The 20,326-nt window shown below is 36.8% G+C and overlaps 1 protein-coding gene across 5 annotated transcripts in view; it reads left to right on the top strand.

Moving 5' to 3' along the window:
• The window catches only part of PDE1A (phosphodiesterase 1A), a 154,234-nt gene that overhangs the window by 94,361 nt on the left and 39,547 nt on the right, over positions 1 to 20,326 (top strand). For all 5 annotated transcript variants that reach the window (XM_071811162.1, XM_065841391.2, XM_071811165.1 and 2 more), the window contains 5 exons: positions 1,949 to 2,062; positions 14,615 to 14,797; positions 15,253 to 15,319; positions 16,318 to 16,434; positions 17,850 to 17,990. In XM_071811162.1, the coding sequence (XP_071667263.1) occupies positions 1,949 to 2,062; positions 14,615 to 14,797; positions 15,253 to 15,319; positions 16,318 to 16,434; positions 17,850 to 17,990 (622 nt within the window). The remainder of the gene's footprint in view (positions 1 to 1,948; positions 2,063 to 14,614; positions 14,798 to 15,252; positions 15,320 to 16,317; positions 16,435 to 17,849; positions 17,991 to 20,326) is intronic.

Below are 20,326 nucleotides of genomic sequence, written 5' to 3'. Positions count from 1 at the left end.
TCTCCTATAGCCTGTCTCCCTGCTGTGAAGTATGGTGTGTTAAAATTAATTTATGCTTTCACTTTGGAAAGTGCAATTTGGAGATGTTCTCAGTCACACATAGAGGGAATGGTGCAAGTGGGAGAACCGCCCTACAGCTATTCGCAAATAGTGGTGAAGATGCTGCCAGCCTCTCCTGGGCATTTTGGCCCTGGTGCTGAGTAGCTGATGTAGGTTTGTGTGCATTACTGAGGAGCAGACATCCCAGGAGAGTCACAGTGCATGTGTCAGGTACTGCAAGGTGTCTCTGAATATGCCTCTTCTGCCTATAGGTACCTCTGAAGTGGAAGGAGTTATGTGCTGGAACTGCAACCTGTGCATTAGGTTATTTCTGCATAGAAGATGCACTCCCACAGTATTTCATCCACCCACTTCTCTGATAAAATTTTTTAACACAAATTTTTCCACTCCATTGATATGCAATGCACTATGTAAAATACCAAGTAAATATGGTTGCTAAGAGCCTTATTTGTGTTTTGTTCTATGCTAATTTGAATTGAATTAAGACTTTGGAGAACTGAGGAGGCTGGTCTTAAAACTCCATTTGCTGAAATTATCCTTGCAGGCTTGGAAGTAATTGTACTTAGGCCAAATAAATATAAAGAGAAAACATGAAAGTGGTTTTATGATGGAACAGTGCTTTCCAAGTTTATGAGAGTTTTGTTTGGAATATCACTGTGGGTTTTTTTTTAAATGCGTACGTTTTAATTAGGTCAAATCAAATATTGTATATGCCCAATTAAAATAATGTACAGTATATAGAACATTATTGTATTTTTCTATTCATGTAATAAATATGATTTTTTTCTGCAATCAGAGTCAGCTTAGTGCTGACTGAATTTCAATCCACTTTTGAACCTAGTGCTTGTTTCACACTTTTTTTTTCACATTTTGTACATGTAAAAAAAGATTACTTCGTGAAAGTTATGTTAAAATAATCGTGTATCTTTCATTTCAGAAATCTTTGTCTTGCATGACATTAAACTGTATATTGTTTCAACACAGAGATATAACACAGAAAGAAGGAAAATATCCATACTTTAAGCATCCATTTAGTCACAGCTCTACACAGTTACTGATAAGGTTTTCATTTCACTGCAGTGCTGTGACTACTCTGTGTGGTTCAGCTGAGCAGTGTCAGAAGTGTTCTTCTCATCAGAGAGCCTAGGAAAAATCTGGTATTCACGAATTTTATCTGTATAAGTGTATTTCTACAGAGGCATGAGTTGATGCATTGCAAAATCCCCTTTGGGTGTCTCCGTGTTTGTAATGTGAAAGAATGTTCTCAAAACTAAAAGTAAAAGCACACTTGGGAAAATATTTTAATTTTTCTAATGCCATAGGCACCACTTTTTGTCTGGTATAATGATGAATTTTCTGTAAACACAGAAACGATGGAGCTCCACATTAGTTCATGCTAATGAGAATTCTCCAGCAAAAATATACTGGAAGCCTAAATAAAAATTAAAGACATTTAAATGAAAAAGATCAGTCTATAGTCGATATTAGAATGTCGTAATCAACCTTCTAAGCACAGAAGAACTGCAGTAAGACAACTTGCAAAGTTTTATTGATTGTTTAAACAAAATTAGAGACTCAGGCATGACAGTAACGTCACAAATTGACATGAAATCACTCTGATGGTAGTTACTGTGTCCTCTCTGACTTAATTGAATATATATGACTTTTTAAAATAGATCTTACAAATTTAGCAAGATGTAAAAACATACGACTGGTCATTGTTATGTGTGTTCTAAAACCATATTTTTTTAAAACAAGACAAGAGGTGCAGTGATTTACTTTTAACTCTGCATTGGCTATTGTGTTGGTTCCAATAGTTAAATAGAAAATACGGTCACTAAAATTTGAAATAAGCAACGGACTGATACTTTTATTTTCTTTTTCACAGATTAAGATGCTTGGTAAAGCAGCTGGAGAAGGGTGACATTAACGTGGTGGATTTAAAAAAGAATATTGAATATGCAGCATCTGTGCTGGAGGCAGTTTATATTGATGAAACCAGGTAAGTCGGGTGGGGGGGGAAGAAAAAGGAAAGTACGTTGGCAATCAGATTTCAGAAATCTAGTCTTTGCATGGAACTGTAAGTGACATGAGCTGAAGGTCTCCGCACGTCTGAATTTTGTGTGGCTCTTAGGCTTTTTAATGACAAGGTTAAAGCAAGTAAGATTCCAAAGGTGAGATGTAACCATTGCCTGGAGCATTTGCCTTGTTCTTGTCTCCCTCATTTGTCAAATGTTCACAGCATGAAGTCATAAGAATTTCCTGAAGGATGGATTTTCTTTCTCCCACAGCCCACATACCAATAATCATGCTGAGGACTGTATGACTGAAAAAAATGGGCTGTTTTGGAATGAAATGCTCACAGAGATGAGCCAGAGTATTATAATGTGGCCTATAAATACATGAATTCATTAAAAGCTGTGATTTATTTTATAATGTTCGATCCCTTGTTTATGATTATTGTTACTGGCAGTATTACTGCCAGTCATCTTTAATGTGGGTTGACTCCAATTAAATGAGAAGTTCTAAATATTTGGCGTCTTGGAAGAATTTTAGGATATGTACTATATTGAAGTTAACTAGCTAACTTACAGTTTTTATTTTAGTGTGCTGGCCTCTTTAAGTTCCTTCTAAGCAGAATGGTCTTGTGAAGATGTCTACCAAAACTTCTTCAGTACTGCTGGAGCATGCAGTGTGTGTCTTGGTTCCATACTGCATTTAAGAAGTCTGCCATCCTACTGATTTTTTCATGGACCTAACTCTCTCTCTGTTGCCCCACCACTGCAAATCTACGTATTTGATATGGTGCTTAAAGTACTGCTCTAACTTTTTCCCATTTCTTTGCCTTTGATGTCTGGGATTCACACACCACACCTTGCTAGTCGGGAATTTGGACCATCTACTATTGAGCACCAGAAAGCCTCCCAATTTGAAAACAGAAGGATAAAAATTGTAACAAATAAAGTAGGTACCAGTGGTCCATTTTTCAAAGTTTATATTACAGACTAGGTAGGCAGCATGACTTATGCTGGTGTCCTGTTCTTTGAGTGCATGCATGTCCAATTCTGTAAAAAGCTGTCAAAACTGTAGTAGCTGGGCAGACTTTCCTGAGCAGCCCCCCAGCAGCAATACAGTTCTTAGGGACACTTTCTAAAGTTTTGCTGACAATCTCAAGTTAAATACCCACGTTGAAAAACATTAGGGACCTCAGTGACTTCAAAGAGGCTCACATGTGTTATGAAGATGTTTACAGTTTCAATAAATTAAGCTTAACTGAAAAAAATTGCACAAACTATCTTGTGTGACTTCCAGGAGACCTGGGCTTTGTTAGAAAATGGAATGAACTGAAATAAATATTTTAAAATATTGGTAGTTAATATGCTACTGTGGATATATCTATATTGGTTTTGCTGGCTGAATTAAGTTAATCAAGCTTCTTTTATGTTGAATCAAGGCTTGATTTGTGCATTTACATTATTATATGTAACATCATTTAATACTATAATATAAAATATAATATAAAACTATAATATTTTATAGTTGTATTTGTAATTAAATTGATACAGGTCCTTAGGGAGACAGATAGAAGAAATTACCAACAAACTTCTCTTTGGGCTCATATTACTACACTAGAGGCCATAAAATTTCATTTCTGAGCAATTGTTCTAAACATAAATCTTGTCACATCTCACATGCTGAGGAAGCTGTGGAAGTGCTCAGTCCTTTCTTCCCGAGATTGCGGGATACCGCAGCACCACCAGCGATCAGAGCTTAAACATGTATTTTGCATTAATAACCATGGGAGCTGTATCAAAGTTGTATAGGGGACAAGGATATAAACCACTGATTATTTCTTCCATACATCTCCCGAACACTGTGATTAAATGGGTATAGTATTCATAGCTCTTTCTGTATAGTAGCACCGGGACAGTGAAAATAATGTGAGATTTACTTAGTTTCTAAACTGAGGTGGCTTCTATGGAAATGAGTAGTATCACTACAATGAGGAATCCAGTCTCTCTGACTCTGTGTGGGAGCATCAAGACAAGTAACAGACATTTCCTACACAGAGAAAACTGGTGCACCTGAAAATATATAGACTGTGGCAGCAACAGGTGCATTACTTTTGCTGTAAGCAAATCTTTAAATTAGCTAATTGCCCTCATAGGACTTGACAGCAGGATTATTAAACTACCCAAATGAAAATAAACATATATAATTTTCATAGTCCTCAGGCTGCTTTCTTAATCCTAGGGGCAATATGACCTCATAATGGTGACTATTTATTTTAAAAGCTCTGCTTCAGTATATGGATAAAACTTGTGTTCTTCCCTAGCTTTATGCATAACAATGTTTAATCTTATTTATTTATTGCATCCAGTATTTTGCAGAATAATCTTGATTTTTCACTGTACTAAGACAGAAAGGAAATACCTGAGACAGGTGTCTTGTTTTGCTCTAATTTATTGGGTACTCCTGCTCTTCAATGCAGCTTCAGTGTTTGTAAACCTACCAAATTTTGGTTGCATTCCTTATATAAATATGCATTTATCATATGGTTTACTTATATATTTCCATACCTTTAGGTATATTGCTGAAGTATATATATGTAGGCATATAAAATGAATATTCTTGCCTAGACTGTGCTTTTGCCAAGAAAGTTTGGACCAGATGATCCTTGTGGTCCCTTCCAACCTGGTATTTTATGATTCTATGTACTTATGCCATAATTAATAGTTAAAAATAAAATTACTTTAATGAAACCTACCTTTTAAAATTTAATTATCTTATTTTTGGTGTTTTGCATTATATACCCCATATTCTTCATTTTGGTTTATATTCTTTGATATATTCTTTTATTCTTTGGTTTTGTTTGTAATTTATTTGGACTGATATAGTCTCCATAAAATTCAGATTTAGAGTGATGCATTTTTTGAACCTGGTGGTCTTTATATTAAATTTATGCTAAAAAGTATAGGCTGAGCCTCCACTTCTTAGTTGGGCAATATTATGTATAGTGCTGTTTTAAATTTTGACACTTCCTCATTCAAAGCAATTTGTAGCTTAAGGTATTTACAGCGTGAGAGAGAGACTCTAGTCACCAGCAGTACTCTCATAGTAAACTCTTTTGCATGGCAATCTGCAAAGATAATCACATTTGAATTAGCATCACCAGTATTCTGTAGTCTAAATCTGCATTGAAACATTTAAAGATGAAGAAACAAAGAAGGTCTCTTCAGCTTCTGGGAGGCTAATCTTTAAGGAACAAAAGCAGTGTATCAGTGAGTCAAATGGCAATGGAGGATGGAATTAGCTTCCGTGGTTACATTTGCCCGCGTTCCCAACAAAATTTCAGGTTCTTTGTTCTGCACTGAGCTACCACTGTCGGGACTCTGGAGCCGAGTTAACTGCACTCATTAGAAGATTAGAAATAATAGTTTAGATCATAAGCAGAATGGCCCATTCCTGCTGAGCCTGAACATACACTTCTATACATGGCCAAAGTTTAAATGACTTCAGTAAGGTTCTTACATATGAATTGCTTTATGGATAAAAATAATTTCTACAGTATAGAGCAATAACAATTAAACACCAAGTAAAGCAGTGAGAAAACCATCTGAGTACAGATCACTTTTATTAACTAAATCCCAGCAGGAAGTTGCACACTTCACAGGATATAATAGTTCTTGAGATTTGGCTTATAAGATAGGAAATTAAAGATGCCTGGTTCTACAAGTGCGAAGTGTTGCAAGTTTAGGACCAAAGGTTCAGTGCAGAGTTTCTGGAACTCATGAAAATACACATGCTCTTTATTTTAAGCCCACATTGGGCCTTGGATTTTGTCCTGATGAATTTATTGACCTATTGCTTAGATATCCAGGCAGAAGAAGACCTCAGCTTCAACCAGCCACCTAAGACTGAATCCTGCCTGCAGTATTCTCTTCTTCCCCACCTCTCTGGGAGGTAGACTTCAATATCACCTCTTAAAGATCTCTGCAGTCAGATTAGGAATAGCAACTAACAGGGTGCTGGTTAGGAGCATCCTCCTAACTCAGCTTTCTGTTATGAAATACATCCTATTAAACAGCATCATAACGTGGTCCCACCAGTGGTCCCACACCCATTGCAGAAGGACATCCTGCAATTCTTCAGAGGCACAGAGATTAAAAAAGCAAAAAGAAAAAAACTGAGGTCCCTAAAGAGATCTAAGTGCGAGATATCTCACTGAATATATTCAACCATGTAGCCAAGGATCAAGGAAGAGCCTGGCCTGTTTCACAGCTCTGGGGAACCATTTGTGCTACTTAAAAATTAAATCTCAGGCACTGGTCTAGCAAAACCGTTTTTCTCTTTATAAGCCTGAGCTTTTTTAAGTGATCAGTTCCAAATTCTTACAGTAGGAGATACCAATTTTGTTACTATATATTCTTTCTTGAGTTGATTGGAAAGCCTGTATCATTCTATAAAGTTGTGTGTGCACATAGAAGTAGTACATGAAAATGTGTAAGCTGATGGCACGTTGAATCTTTATTTATAGTGCAACTATCAGCTGGAAATGGCTGTAGAATTCAAACTCTTTGGCAGATTGCAAAGTATTTTTCTCAGATTCTCTCTCCTTTTTTCTTCTCCTCTATTCTCTACACTGTAGCCTTTTATCTGAGCATAGGACAGCATTTTTCAAAACTATGTGTAAATACTCATTTCCATACATGCTCTTTCTAAAACTATGAGAAGTTGGGTTGGGGAAAAAGCAGAGAAATAACACAACAGGTTTTGTTTATGGAGTTCTGAGGGTAGACTCCTTAGAAACAGGGAGAGGCAGTAGGGATAACCTTCCAAAATTACAAAAATATTGGTTTGGGGCAGTGACTGTCACTATCCCATATAAAAGGTTCTGAACCAATGGAAGGTTGGAAAGCACAGAAAAATCAGACATATATAAGTGCTGCTTTCCTATGAGCTTAATTGTCTGTGGCCTCATGTCAATTAATAACTTTGTTTAACAAGCTCTTCTTAGGACTGTGGCATTTCTCAATGTTGAATAATTATAAGCTGCATGAAACACTTCTTGAAAGAGATCTAGTGCTTTGGTAGCTGAAGCAGAGGTTGTCTGTCAGCTGAAAATAATCAGTGAAACTCTCTTAGTTCCAGCCCCTCAACGGATCTCCTTTGTGGAAGAAACTCAAACTTAATAGGTGTTATAAATAATTCTGACAAATCTTGCAGAATTTTCTGCATTAGTACCTGCCACTTGGCTCAACGTAGTGGAAGGAGGATATTTAGAGTCAAACAGGAAATAAATACAACCTGATAATTCAGTCATGACAGCTGTTCCGTTCCTTGTAAACACAGCTCTTTATTCATGCTGAGAAGAAAATAAGTCACATAAAATCTAGATGGAAATTACAAGATTAAAAAAAATATACGTATTCCAAAGCCAAATAAAAAAAATAAGCTTCTTGTGGAGAACATTTTTAAGTTGTTTTGGATAAAATCAGAATATTTTATTCCAGTTAGGGTCTTATTACATACCCCTGTGCTTTCTTGCACTCTCTTCTAGCCATCAGTATAGCTTTAGTGGCTTCTCTTTATTTTCAGTGAGAATGAAAGTCAATGAAGGTTCCACCTTTTATGTTTGTTGTATTATTTAATTTTCACAAGCCATATTTTAGTACCAGTGTTGCAAGGCTCTAAGCTAGCGCTACATCAGCTCCTGCTGCGCGTCTTACTGCAGGAATCTGTTGCTTGACATTACAGGACAATTCGCATTCAGTTCCCACCCGTAGTGTACAACATCTAGCTGGCTTTGTGTGAATGACAGGGTTCCACTGACTGTAAGGCCCTGGTTATGGAAGTAATTGTGCTGATTCAGACACTGTTATCCATCCAGTGTGACCAGCAGAGATGGTCACACCAGCAAATCTCTTTGTAGGTGCAAGGGCTGAGAAAGTTAAATTCTCTTACATCACAGAGATGTAGATATTTGTTAACATTTTTTAAAGCATATATTCCTAATCTCTCTGCCTGAAAAAAACATAGTGTTTTTTTAATTTATGCATGGAGGTAACTAATTGTTTCATTCACAGAACAGTGGGGTATTTGGTCAATGATGTAATTTATTTTGAATGGTCTAGACAATATTTCTCCTGAAAATCAGCTTTTTTAAAAACATCTGGGAATATTAAAGAAAATAATCAGCCTAATGGTACAAGGATAAAACCAATGGAATGGGATGTCCCATTTGGTAATGATTTGCCAGATGAAAAATATGGTCTATATGTTTCCTCTCTGATCTGATGTAGCTGAGGAGACATTGGAAGTGGTAATTCTTTAAGCATGAAGTTAAATCATAATCTTGAATATTCAGTCAAGTTTGCTGTGAGGGTGCATTGCTGTCCTCTGTAGCAAACCCATGGTTAAATGTACTTAGCCTGAAGTTGCTTAGTCAGCAATGAATGGACCGTTTGGATTAAATCATTCAGTTCATCCATTAAGGGAATCTACAAATGATACTTCTGTAAAAGCTACTATTGAGAAAAAGCTTATTGTGTTGAGATTAATTCAGTACGTTCCACCCTTATAAAAACTTAAAAGAAGCCTTTAAAGTCTTTTGTACTAAGCCAATTTTTTTTTTTTTCTGAGAGGGTGGCTTACAACAGCATCAAAGTTATATAAAAATACACTTTAAATCACTGAAAATCTCTTAAATTCTGACTAAAACTCTTCAGTTCAGTTAGAATATTTAATAAATGGCCTGCAACCCTTTTATGAAGTTATCAAATATTTCTATGTCAAAGTTATTGATGTTAATTTATTTATGAGTCATACCCTGAGGCAGTCTGTGGACCTTTAAGAATACCACGTAAAAGCAATTGAATTAAAAAAGGAAACTATATTAGTTCACAGTTGTACTCCCGAAAAATTATATTTTTAAATTGTGAATATCCTGGCCTGAATCTTAAAGATCACACAGAATCACAGAATGTCAGGGATTGGAAGGGACCTCAAAAGATCATCTAGTCCAGTCCCCCTGCCAGAGCAAGAACACCCAGATGAGGTTACACAGGAAGGTGTCCAGGTGGGTTTTGAATGTCTCCAGAGTAGGAGACTCCACAACCTCCCTGGGCAGCCTGTTCCAGTGTCTGTCACCCTCACTGAGAAGAAGTTTCTTCTCATATTTAAGTGGAACCTCCTGTGTTCCAGTTTGTATGCATTGTCCCTTGTGTTATCATTCGTTGTCACCAAGAAGAGCCTGGCTCCATCCTCCTGACACTCACCCTTTACATATTTATAAACATTAATAGGATCACCCCTCAGTCTCCTCCAATCTAAAGAGACCCAGCTCCCTCAGCCTTTCTTCATAAGGGAGATGCTGCACTCCCTTCACCATCTTTGTGGCTCTATGCTGGACTCTCTCCAGCAGTTCCCTACTAACCACACCCCTTTCAATAGACCCCAGGATGCCACTGGCCTTCCTGGCCACAAGGGCACAGTGCTGGCTCATGGTCATTCTGCTGTCCACCAGGACCCCCAGGTCCCTTTTCCCTACGCTGCTCTCCCACAGGTCATTCCCCAACTTATACTGGAACCTGGGGTTGTTCTTGCCAAGATGCAAGACTCTACACTTTCCCTCGTTATATTTCATTAAATTTTTCCCTGCCCAACTCTCCAACCTGTCCAGGTCTCTACTCCCCCATCCAAGTCACTGATGGATATATTGAGTAGTACTGGTCCCCGTACCGACCCTTGAGGGACTCCACTAGAATCCGCCTCATTGACCACGACTCTCTGGCTTCTTTCCTTCAGCCAGTTCACAGTCCACCTCACTACCCGATTGTCCAAACCACACTTCCTCAGTTTAACAGCGAGGATGCTGTGGGAAACTGTGTCAAATGCTTTACTGAGATCAAGACAGACCACATCCACTGCTTTGCCATCATCTATCCACCTGGTTATGTCATCACAAAAAGCTATGAGGTTGTTTAAGCATGACTTGCTCTTGGTGGAGCTATGCTGACTGCCTCTAGTGATCCTCTTATCCTTGATGTGCCTTGAGATGGCACCAAGGATAAGTTGTTCCATCACCTTTCCAGGGGTGGAGGTGAGGCTGACTAGTCCTCCTTGCCCTTTTTGAAGACTGGAGTGACATTTGCTTTCCTCCAGTCCTCAGGCACCTCTCCCATTTCCCAAGACTTGGCAAAGATGATGGAGACCAGCCTAGCAATGACTTCAGCCAGCTCCCTCAGCACTCATGGGTGCATCCCATCCGGACCCATGGATTTATGGATGTCCAGACTATTTAATTGCTCCCTAACCCAGTCCTCATCAACCGAGATAAACTCCTCCATTGTCCTGACTTCCTCTGGGGCCTCAGGGGTACAGGGCTCCTCAGGACAGCCTCTGGCAGTGACATTGTTGTAGGCCTGTGGTATGTACGTCTGTATTTCTGAATAGGCAGTACATAACCAAGTGAATGTTTCCAGTAATGATGGTCCTTACTCCATTACTTATCTACTATTGTAATAACTGTATTTCATCCAGAGTCTTTACCATATATTGTAATTAATTGGTAGTTCTTAATATGAGGACAAATCTTCTGAGAATGTGCTAAATTTTAAGTTTTACCAACAACATGTTGGTAAATTCATTATTTCCTTTAGAAAGACCTTTATGTACTAAAAATGCACCTCAATATTTTTTGCAGTTTGTTTATCCTCAGTGGGAGTCAAGAGAATTTTTTAGTAGATGTTAGTAGAAATTGTAGTGGACTACAGAGGATTAAAATATTATTTGATCATAGTGATTCAGGCTCATTCAGGAAGACAGGGAGACACTAGCACACTAATAATTCATAAAAATCTGAATTGGCCATGTGGACTAAAAATTGTCTTCTGCATTCTAGACCTAGAAGAGGATTTAGATCAATTCACTCTTAAGAGATTGATAATTAGCTTGATTAATTCACTATATGGTAAAGAGCTAATACCTCCTTCTCAATCCCTCCTCTGGAAATCTTCCACCATTGCTCTTTGGCAGTGTGACTGATTAGCACTGACTGATTTTTTTTTTTTTCCCCGTAGCCATTATATAATTTTTTAAAAATTTTCTTTTCTTTCTTTCTTCTCCTCCATGTTACATCTGATATATTCCTAAGGGAAAAGAAATATCCTTCTGATTAGTCCATACTATATTTAAAATTCTGATCAAATGAAAAAAGTGCTAGAAATTATCACTGCTTGAATTTTGAAAAATTATTCTTGGCAAAAAACACAGCGCTGTGACAAGAAGATCAGGTTATTAGTTACTATGTCTGCAATATTAATTGATTGCTAAGTTGAAATGCTATGGCTGATATCTCAATTATTCCCACAACTGTCAATAGGAGTTCCCCTCATGGAACAAATAGAAGTAAATAAGCCAAGCCTCCACTACTCCTGCCCACATGTATCCCTTCCTTGTATTGCCTTGACTTAATGGGCTAATGAGCAAAATAAATGTATGTAATGCTGAAATTCTGACTTTGTGCTGAAAGAAAGTACTTTTTGTGGCAGATTTTGTTAAGAGCTTTTATTTTGTTTGTTTATTAGCATTTTTAGGTGTTGCTTAGCTTTAGGGAAGAAAAAAATAAAGTATGTGCCTTGGTATATCAGCATTTATTTAATTCAACTACAATATTGCAGTTCATGCCTCCCAGTTGAATAGGTTTGATCTCAGTAGGGTTTACTTTAAGGCTTTGCAGAATACTTCTGTAGCTTTAAAATAGAAAGTAAATGCCTGCCATCTCTGATCTTCAGTGTGGTTGGTTTGGAGGATGAGGCTATGGATCTTGCAGTCATTCCGCTTCAAATATTTCCTAAGCCAGAGGTCCTAGCCTTTTGTTTGACAGCTACGATCACTTGTGATTTTGCTAATTAGTTTATCCAGTGGCATTTTTGAACCTTTGTAAAAGTTTACATATTTCAAAATATTGTAAAATCATATTAGAATTTATGAATTAAATTTTGCAATTTACAATTGCAAATGACATTGCAAAATCTTGCAAAAATCACTGTAGTATTTGGTAGGAAGTTTGGTGGTTTAACTGTGTTTGTTTTGACCCTGTCTTCTGATACAATTTCATCTTTTTCCCTATTTTTTTTCCCCCCATTTAAATGCATCCTGAATAATCATTTACAATAATTTACCTATTCACTTGTCGTTCATAAAGTGGCAAGTTAGAATCAACAGTCGAATTACTGAATGCATAGTTAATAAATATGTTTGCCATTTGTATGAGCAATAATAACTTTAAGCAAAAACCGAACACAGTAACTTCCTATTGATTCACTGATTTTACTGAAACTTTTGAAAATTGTCAGTTCTAAGCAGATATAAATTAAAATAGCAGTAATATCAACAGTCAGAAATAAAGACGTTCTGGATATACAGTTCAGACTGCTATGTTTTTTTAGCAGTGATTATAACCAATGTTGTATCGTAGAATTTATTCGAAGAAGTGGTGATGTCATAATGCTTGGTGATTGCATCAGAGTGACATTATAATATGTGTGCTCAAAGACTCAACCTTTGTTGCAGTTGAGTACTGGGCAACCAAAATAGTAACAGCAAGAAGGACAGGCAGGCAGGGGCCAGCAAACAAGCTGCAAAATGGATCGACCCAAAAAGAACAAGATCCATGTAAAAATATGTAGCAATGGCAAATCAAAAACTGGTTCTTGTTGGGTGAAAGAGAAAATTTCAGTTATTATTGTAATGTAAGTGCTAAAGTACTGTTAGTTCTTCTGGTTAATGTGTACAAGTTTCTGATACAATTGCCGAAGATTCTTTTTGTTACCTTTAGTGAAATTGACATATGTGTGTGCGTGTTTTGTAAATAGCAAGAAAAATTACCGATAAAAACAACTTGATGTTTTTATGTCTAAACGTATAATTTTACTTCATTTGGGTTATTTTAAAGAAGTGTTTTCACAATCAGTGAGTAAAAGGCAAACTATTAGATGTATGTCACAGAATCCCAATATTGTACTTGTACACATATATATATATCCACAACCATGTAAATATAATGGAAATACTGTACTTTATAATCAAGGTATAAATAGATGACTAAAAGTTGGCAAAAGTTGCAAACTATGAAATGAGGGTAATATTGGATTCTAAGAAACTGTGATAATTAAACATAATTTGTATGGTGCAATATATAACCTAATTTATTTTCCTTCCTAAATAAAATTACTATCAAATTATTTATCTATCTAAACATCCATTTATTCAGATACGTAAACCCATATATGAACTCTTTCTCTGTAATTACAGAAGAATGGCAGTCATTAATGAATTTATTCAAAGGCTCTTTCTAGCAATACATATGCCATGAGTAATTTTCCGTGATATAAATCTCATCCTTCAAAAGATCAAGAAAGTGTGGAAAATAAACAGTTATGAGCTGAATGACTAGCCCTTGTTTCCTCTCCTTAATTGTTGTTTCTGTTAGGCTTCTGAAAGAGAATAATTCTTTTTGAGGAGTTACCAAGTTTATGTGTTGAGGGATCTCTGAGAGCTTGTACTTAAAAAGAATTGTGCTTACACTGTAATTCTGTGTTGCAGAATTATTTAAGTAGGAACCAGAGAAACTGAAACTCTCTCTCTCCCATGACATGTTGTTCAGTCATCTCTCATCAGAGAGCAGTGGACTCATGAAAATTACCCGTTAAATGCTTTTTCTGAAGTACGGTTTTCTCTGTGAATGTAAAGTGACTCCTGTTAATGTCATTTACAGACTGAATAGTCCACCTATTTAACAGATGAATGGTTCAAAAGATCAGGGAAACTGCAGTGTGTTTTGCTGGCCTTAATTTGTCCTCCAGGAGCACATATCTGGCAGACCTCAGGACTTGGTCCCAAATTCAGATCTGCACCAGACTATAGCAAACCGCTGGAGAGCTCTGCTTCGTGCTGCATGGGTGATGTGGAACATCCCTGCTGAAGCAGCCTAATGCCATTTAATGCTTTTATTGCACTGGAATAACATGATGCGCATGTATACAGGGTGGCGTTTGTTAAAATGCATTCACCATGGCATTGCTGTGTTGTGTCGTTTACTTTGTATGTGAGTATCGGAACATATTTGTACCATTTTTGAGGACAGATCAGATGAACCACTGGTGTTCTCAAATACAGGAACAACCCCTCTTTCTATAGACATTCCTGTTTTAGATGTCTCCTCAGGATTTTATAACTTGTTGCTTACACTTTACTCCACCATAGATGTGACATCTTCGTAGGAAAATCTTCTCTTTCCTTTTCTTGAATATCTTCCATTTGAGTATCCTTTACCTTCTGGAACATGAACAGTGGGAGAGAGAGAAGATATCTGCTGTGCCCAGCTTCCCAGCGGCCTCAATGTGTCTACTAGAGAAGATGTTTAGTGATGTGTCAATTTATAGTCAACCTCTGCTCCTGTCAACTAAGTTTTGTTAGCTGTTCACCTGTCCATACTCCTTTTGCTTCAGTCTGCCTTCTTCTCGGTTAACTTGTAGTAATTTTTTTGTAGGAAGCTTTTGGACACTGAGGATGAGCTTTCTGACATCCAGTCAGATTCGGTCCCGCTGGAAGTGCGGGACTGGTTAGCTTCTACGTTCACAAGGGAAATGGGAATAGTGAAGAGAAGACCTGAAGAAAAGCCAAAATTCCGAAGCATTGTGCATGCTGTGCAGGCTGGGATATTTGTGGAAAGGTGAGAGCTTTGTTTCTGTATTACAGCAAGTATTGCATTTAACCACAGCATCTGTTGTTGAAGATCCCTTAAGTGGTGGGATCAACCTGAAGGAAATCTTTGAGCCAGAACTTAGGTTTCAATTTCTGCAGTCACTCTGTTTTTCTATACAGAAATTCAGATGAAACCTTTAAATTTGTAATGAAATCTCCCAGACTTTGGAAAATTCTGGAAGTGGACTCTATGGCTTTGAAACTTCTACATGAAAATGTGTATGCAATAACATAGAAGAGTAATATACCAGCAGAGGGGCTTTTCTCAGAAGTTCATAAAAAGATTTATGTCATCTGTGGGATCAGACCCTTACATAGCTTAGTGTTATTTCACAAACTGTGAAAGATGAATTAAAAAAAGATAAATTGTTCCAGTGCTGTTTAAAGGAGTGCTATTCCTTAATATTTTATTTATTCTTTTAGGATGTACCGAAGAACTTCTAGCATGGTTGGTTTGGCTTACCCAGCAGAAGTGATACTAACATTTAAGGTGAAATAAGCTTAATCATTGTGGAATTTGAATGTATTTGTACTTAAGTTTAGTGAATTTTAGGGTGAAATAAATATATTTTGCTACTGAATATACCTTAGCCGTAGTTAGTACTTCAAACTGAGCACACAGAACAGAGAAATTAATAGTTAAAAATTAACAAATAGCATATGATTCTGTTTATTGTTTCACTGATTAGTGATGATTTCATTTAGATGTTGCTAGAGCAATAGGATGAAATTTGTGCAGAAATTTTTATAGAAATGTGAGACATGGTTTTATGCACTCTCAGTGGTATGGTAATCAGTGTCTCAGACAGCAGCATTTATTTCCTTTTTAGGGAAGAAAAAGGAGAAGTAGTATTGGGATAGAGCTAACAAAAGAAGCTGCAGCTTATGGAACAAGTACAGTATTTGATGTGAATTTAAGGCATTACTGTCAATCACCCAAAGGGCAATCTTTTATAGTAGTAAAGTTCCTATGGCTATGTATGCAATTAGAAACTGGTGTTTCTTGAGAATGTCGTACCTCACCTTTTCCCTTGAAAGTCAAACAGTCTTATATTATTCTGTAATTGCCATATGGCTATAAGTGTTAATGACATTGCATTGTAACCTATTTAAAACGTAGGTATTCACATTAGATCCATGAAGTTCTAGATACAATTTGTATGCAGAAAGTTAAATTTGAAAGATTAAGGCCTTTGATTTGAAGCATATGAAGTTGTATACGTCATGTTACAAGTATTTTATTCATAACTGGCACAACTATTTTCATCCTTAGTATTGAAATAGTCATTAATGTGTTATCTACAGTAGGAGTTTGAAGGAGTTAAACAATAAAAAAACCCAAACTTTCCCCCTTCACTCCAAAAAAATGCAAAATATCTTTTTCAGTGATAAACTGGAAACCTACTTAAACAGATGAAAATTTTATGTGTTGTTTTTTGTTTGTTTGTTTTGTTTTGTTTTTCCCTTCTTTTTTCCCCTCATCTGCAGGATGTTGATAAATGGTCTTTTGATGTATTTTCCCTAAATGAAGCAAGTGGAGGGCACAGTCTGAAATTTATGATGTATGAGCTGTTTACCCGATATGACCTTTTGAGCCGTTTCAAGGTCAGAAACTAGCACAAATAAAAATATGTATGCAAACATAAGTATGTCAAATTTAAATAAGAGGAAACCAGGATATGTTTGAAATGCTTTTTTACTGTACAATGCAGTGCAGAATTTCAAATAATATGGCAAAGCAAACATTGTAATATGCCAATAGTTCTACCAAATGGAACTTTACCCAGAGCATGCAAATTTTTTTGCAACCGAAAAAATGGAAATCTATGTAGACCCATGTCAAGTCAATTTGGGATGGGATGTTGCTAGTGAACAGCTAAATGCTGTAAGCACTAAATAAACCAGTTTTGTACACAGCCTATTTACTCATCAGTATTGAATCAGCATCCCAGCTTCATGGAACAAAGATTCCAAATAAGGCAGAAAACTGTAGCTGGTCCCAAGTACTTTTTTCACGGTCTAGATCATAGTATGTTGCCCATCACTGTGCAGGGGTTTCAGCTGAACATTCCTCTCCCAAATGACTTGGGGAATATATAAAGAAAAGGCTGCTTTTCTATGGTGTTTGCAGGGTGTTGCAATACCAAATAGAGTACTTAGAACCAACTTTGAAACGCTGAGATAAAAAATGCATCAACATGCCAAATTTATCATTATAATAGTACCCAATGAAAGTTTCCTTATAGTTTCAAAATCTTAGCATGCAAAACTCCATGCTCCTTTCAAGAAGGCTGCTTCACCTTGTAGTTGGTTTGAATATTTTAATTGTAACCAATAACCTAGACTTGACTTTTTCCATCAAGGTTTTCCCTTTAAGCTCTGAGTGCTTCAAGTCAGGACCACACCAGTGCTACCATTAGTAAGAGAGTCAGAAAGTACACAATGTTACTCAGTGGGCTTAAGCCTGTTCTCAGTCCCACTGTTTAGCTTGCAGGCCTTCCAAATAATAATAAAAAAATCTTAGGGAAAATGTCATTTCATTATATGGGAAAATAAAGGGGACTCGATAGTATCTGTGCTTCATACGTTGTCTGGAGGAAAATAAGGAAGTCATGCTGTCAGATTCAAGGAAACCTTGTCTCAGGCAAAGTAAAACTGATGAAGAAAAGGAGATAATCCTATTGTTAAACTCCTATCTGTCATGCATTTATTATATGAGCAATCTATGCATTCTTGGTACAGGCAGACATCTTGAAAACTACTTGGTCAGTAGCTCTGCAGTCTCCTCTATACTAGCCACATGCTGTGCATGATGTGCGTAGGGGGATATAATGTCTACAAGAATTGAGTGAACACTCCCTGATGCATGTAAATTATTAGACTTTTACACTTAAAATTTTTCTTCTGATGTTTGTTAGCTAAATTCTATGGTATATTTATTTGTTGTTTATTTGTTGCATGGATAAATTTGTTGCTGTTATAGGAAAAAAACATTTATTTTAATTTTTGCTTCTCCCTAGATCCCTGTTCCCAATCTTATTGCATTTGCTGAAGCTCTTGAAGTTGGTTACAGCAAATACAAAAATCCGTATCACAATTTGATCCATGCAGCTGACGTTACTCAAACCGTGCATTGCATAATGATTCATACTGGTATCATGGTAAGAAATACTGCATAGTTCAATTTACTTTTCAGACTCTGCTGTTTTGGATAAATGTGTATGTGTGTCTTAAGGAAAAAGCTCTCTTAAAAATTGTGCAGAGAGAGATTCCAAACTATGGTTCATTACTACTCATTATGTCATTTTAGCGGTTCTTCCAGACTGGTACTCTGCTGATGTTGAGGAAAAGGAGGAATAAAATCCTCCTTAAATTCTTTTTGTCTTTCATTGCCTGGGCTTGGGCATTATGTATCATACTAAAAGAGATAAATTTGCAGGAGTGGGCAGATGAAAACTTTTCACTTTCACATCAGAGCTTGGGAGGTGTGATCAGGCAAGGAAACTTTAGTATCTACTGAGGTCCTGGCCATTCAAAGATTTGCTGAATTTGTGCAGGCTTACTCAAATACTCTGCAGCTGCTTTTTCTTTCAGTTTATAGACTTCTTTAGAACTGCTCTTGTATACTGTATGTGCCTATAGTAGACAGGAGATTACATTAGCAATATCCCAATATTTTTTAGAATTTGCTTTGAGTCTGTGCAAGCATTTTTACTCTCAGTGCTTAGATTTAATACCAGCAGTGCCAGTCACCTTACTGTCAGCTTGCTAGACAAAAGTGAATACTGACTGAAAGAAAACAGACATCTCCGTCAATGGCCTTTCAATGATTTCTCTTCACTACGAATGCACTTGTTTAAAAAAACTGTGGGAAGTTGATAGTGTCTGATTTCTGTTTGCAGAGCCATGAAACAATTCTATAAGACTTCTGGAAAGGAAAATTTTAGGGCTGACTCTAGATGTTTGTGCTCCAACATAAACAGAGTAAATGTCAATCACTTGCTTATATTAAGCCTTTTCTCACCGAAAGTTTGCCTTTGGCTTCAGTGGAGGCAAAACCAAGTTCCTAGGCATTGCAGGTTTTGATTCTACTGTTTGAAGTAGGTGTTTTGCTTCTAAGCGTCAAGTTTTTAAAGTTGCATTTTAGCATGAGTACTACTTGCAGAGTGAAGCCTGGAGTCTTCACCAGCCAAGATTCCTTGTCACATTGAGATGTTTTCTTGAGAAAGGACTTCTATACCAGACTGAAGCACAGGCTAGACACCTCTTGCCAAGATGACTCCAAACCAGAGTAATTGTATACAATATTCACCTATCAAAATAATATTTTAATAAACGAAAAAGCTTGAAGAGATTACATCATGGTTCCTATCCTACCTTTGTCTTCTACTGTAAGATTAACTGCAAGAGCTAAGGGATGTAAGACTTGTCTTTGTTGCAGGTATACACCTGGACTGGCAACTCGACAGGGAGGAAAACTCCTTTGTTGTATTATACATTATAAACATGCCTTTGGCCCATTGTAACTGTGCCCCTCCATCCTTCAAAAAAATCCAATAGCATCTAGATTTTCTTTGTGATGCCAGGGCAAGTTTCCAACTTGTAGAGCTATCCTGGTCCATTTGGGATCTTTAGCCATTGATTAAATAACTTTGCAGCACACTTTTTGTGTCTCTGAACACTCAATGAATGAACCTGTTATGTATTTGAATATCTTTTTCTGCCAGCTGCACATGAGAATGACAAAGGTCTCTCCAACTCAAGTTTTACCACATTAGCATCTTAACCTTGTAACTGCACTTTGTGATTTGGACTATTTTCCGAAAAGCTTAGACTTTATTCCTGTTACTTTGTTGTAAAACCTCATTCATGTTGCAATGCTGCTACAAAATATTCCTGTAAAATTAGGCCAGGTTTTAAATATACGCATTTGAATTGCTGAATTATGATATTGGAAACTTCTTGGAAAGATATCTAAGTAGGGCAACCGTTAGTCAAGAGTGCTTTCAAACAGCTGTAGCTTGCCAGATAGAAGGAACGTTTATAGAGATCAGTGTTTGAAAGAGGGCCTGGTGATTCTGTAGCTTGCTAAGTATTTCTATCCCAGATGTCATTTGCAGTTTGAGAACACATCAGTATGATGCAAATGTTCTATTTAACTTGTTGGGTTTTTTTACTGTTGCCTGGTTAACCCTACAGAACCCTACTTGATAACAATTTGAAATTTACTTTCAAGCTAATAGTTTTTGGAGTATATCCATTGTAATGCCTCTTTTAATTCTGCTTTGTCTTCTGACAAATACCTGGATTGGAATAGATTTGATGCAATTCCATATCAAATTCCTTGGTGTTTTTTGCAGGTTGGCTCACAATTTGCAGGTTTTGTGTTTTCATTGTATCTTAAGGAACTGACACTGACTCACAAATCTTGCAAAGAATTGCTGTCTTCCTTGTTCACTTCTGAAAGACAAAGAGAAGCAAATGTTTCAAAAAAATG

Source organism: Patagioenas fasciata, chromosome 7, assembly GCF_037038585.1.
Source record: "Patagioenas fasciata isolate bPatFas1 chromosome 7, bPatFas1.hap1, whole genome shotgun sequence".
Taxonomy (NCBI): domain Eukaryota; kingdom Metazoa; phylum Chordata; class Aves; order Columbiformes; family Columbidae; genus Patagioenas; species Patagioenas fasciata.
This window is presented reverse-complemented; position numbering and strand designations above follow the sequence as displayed.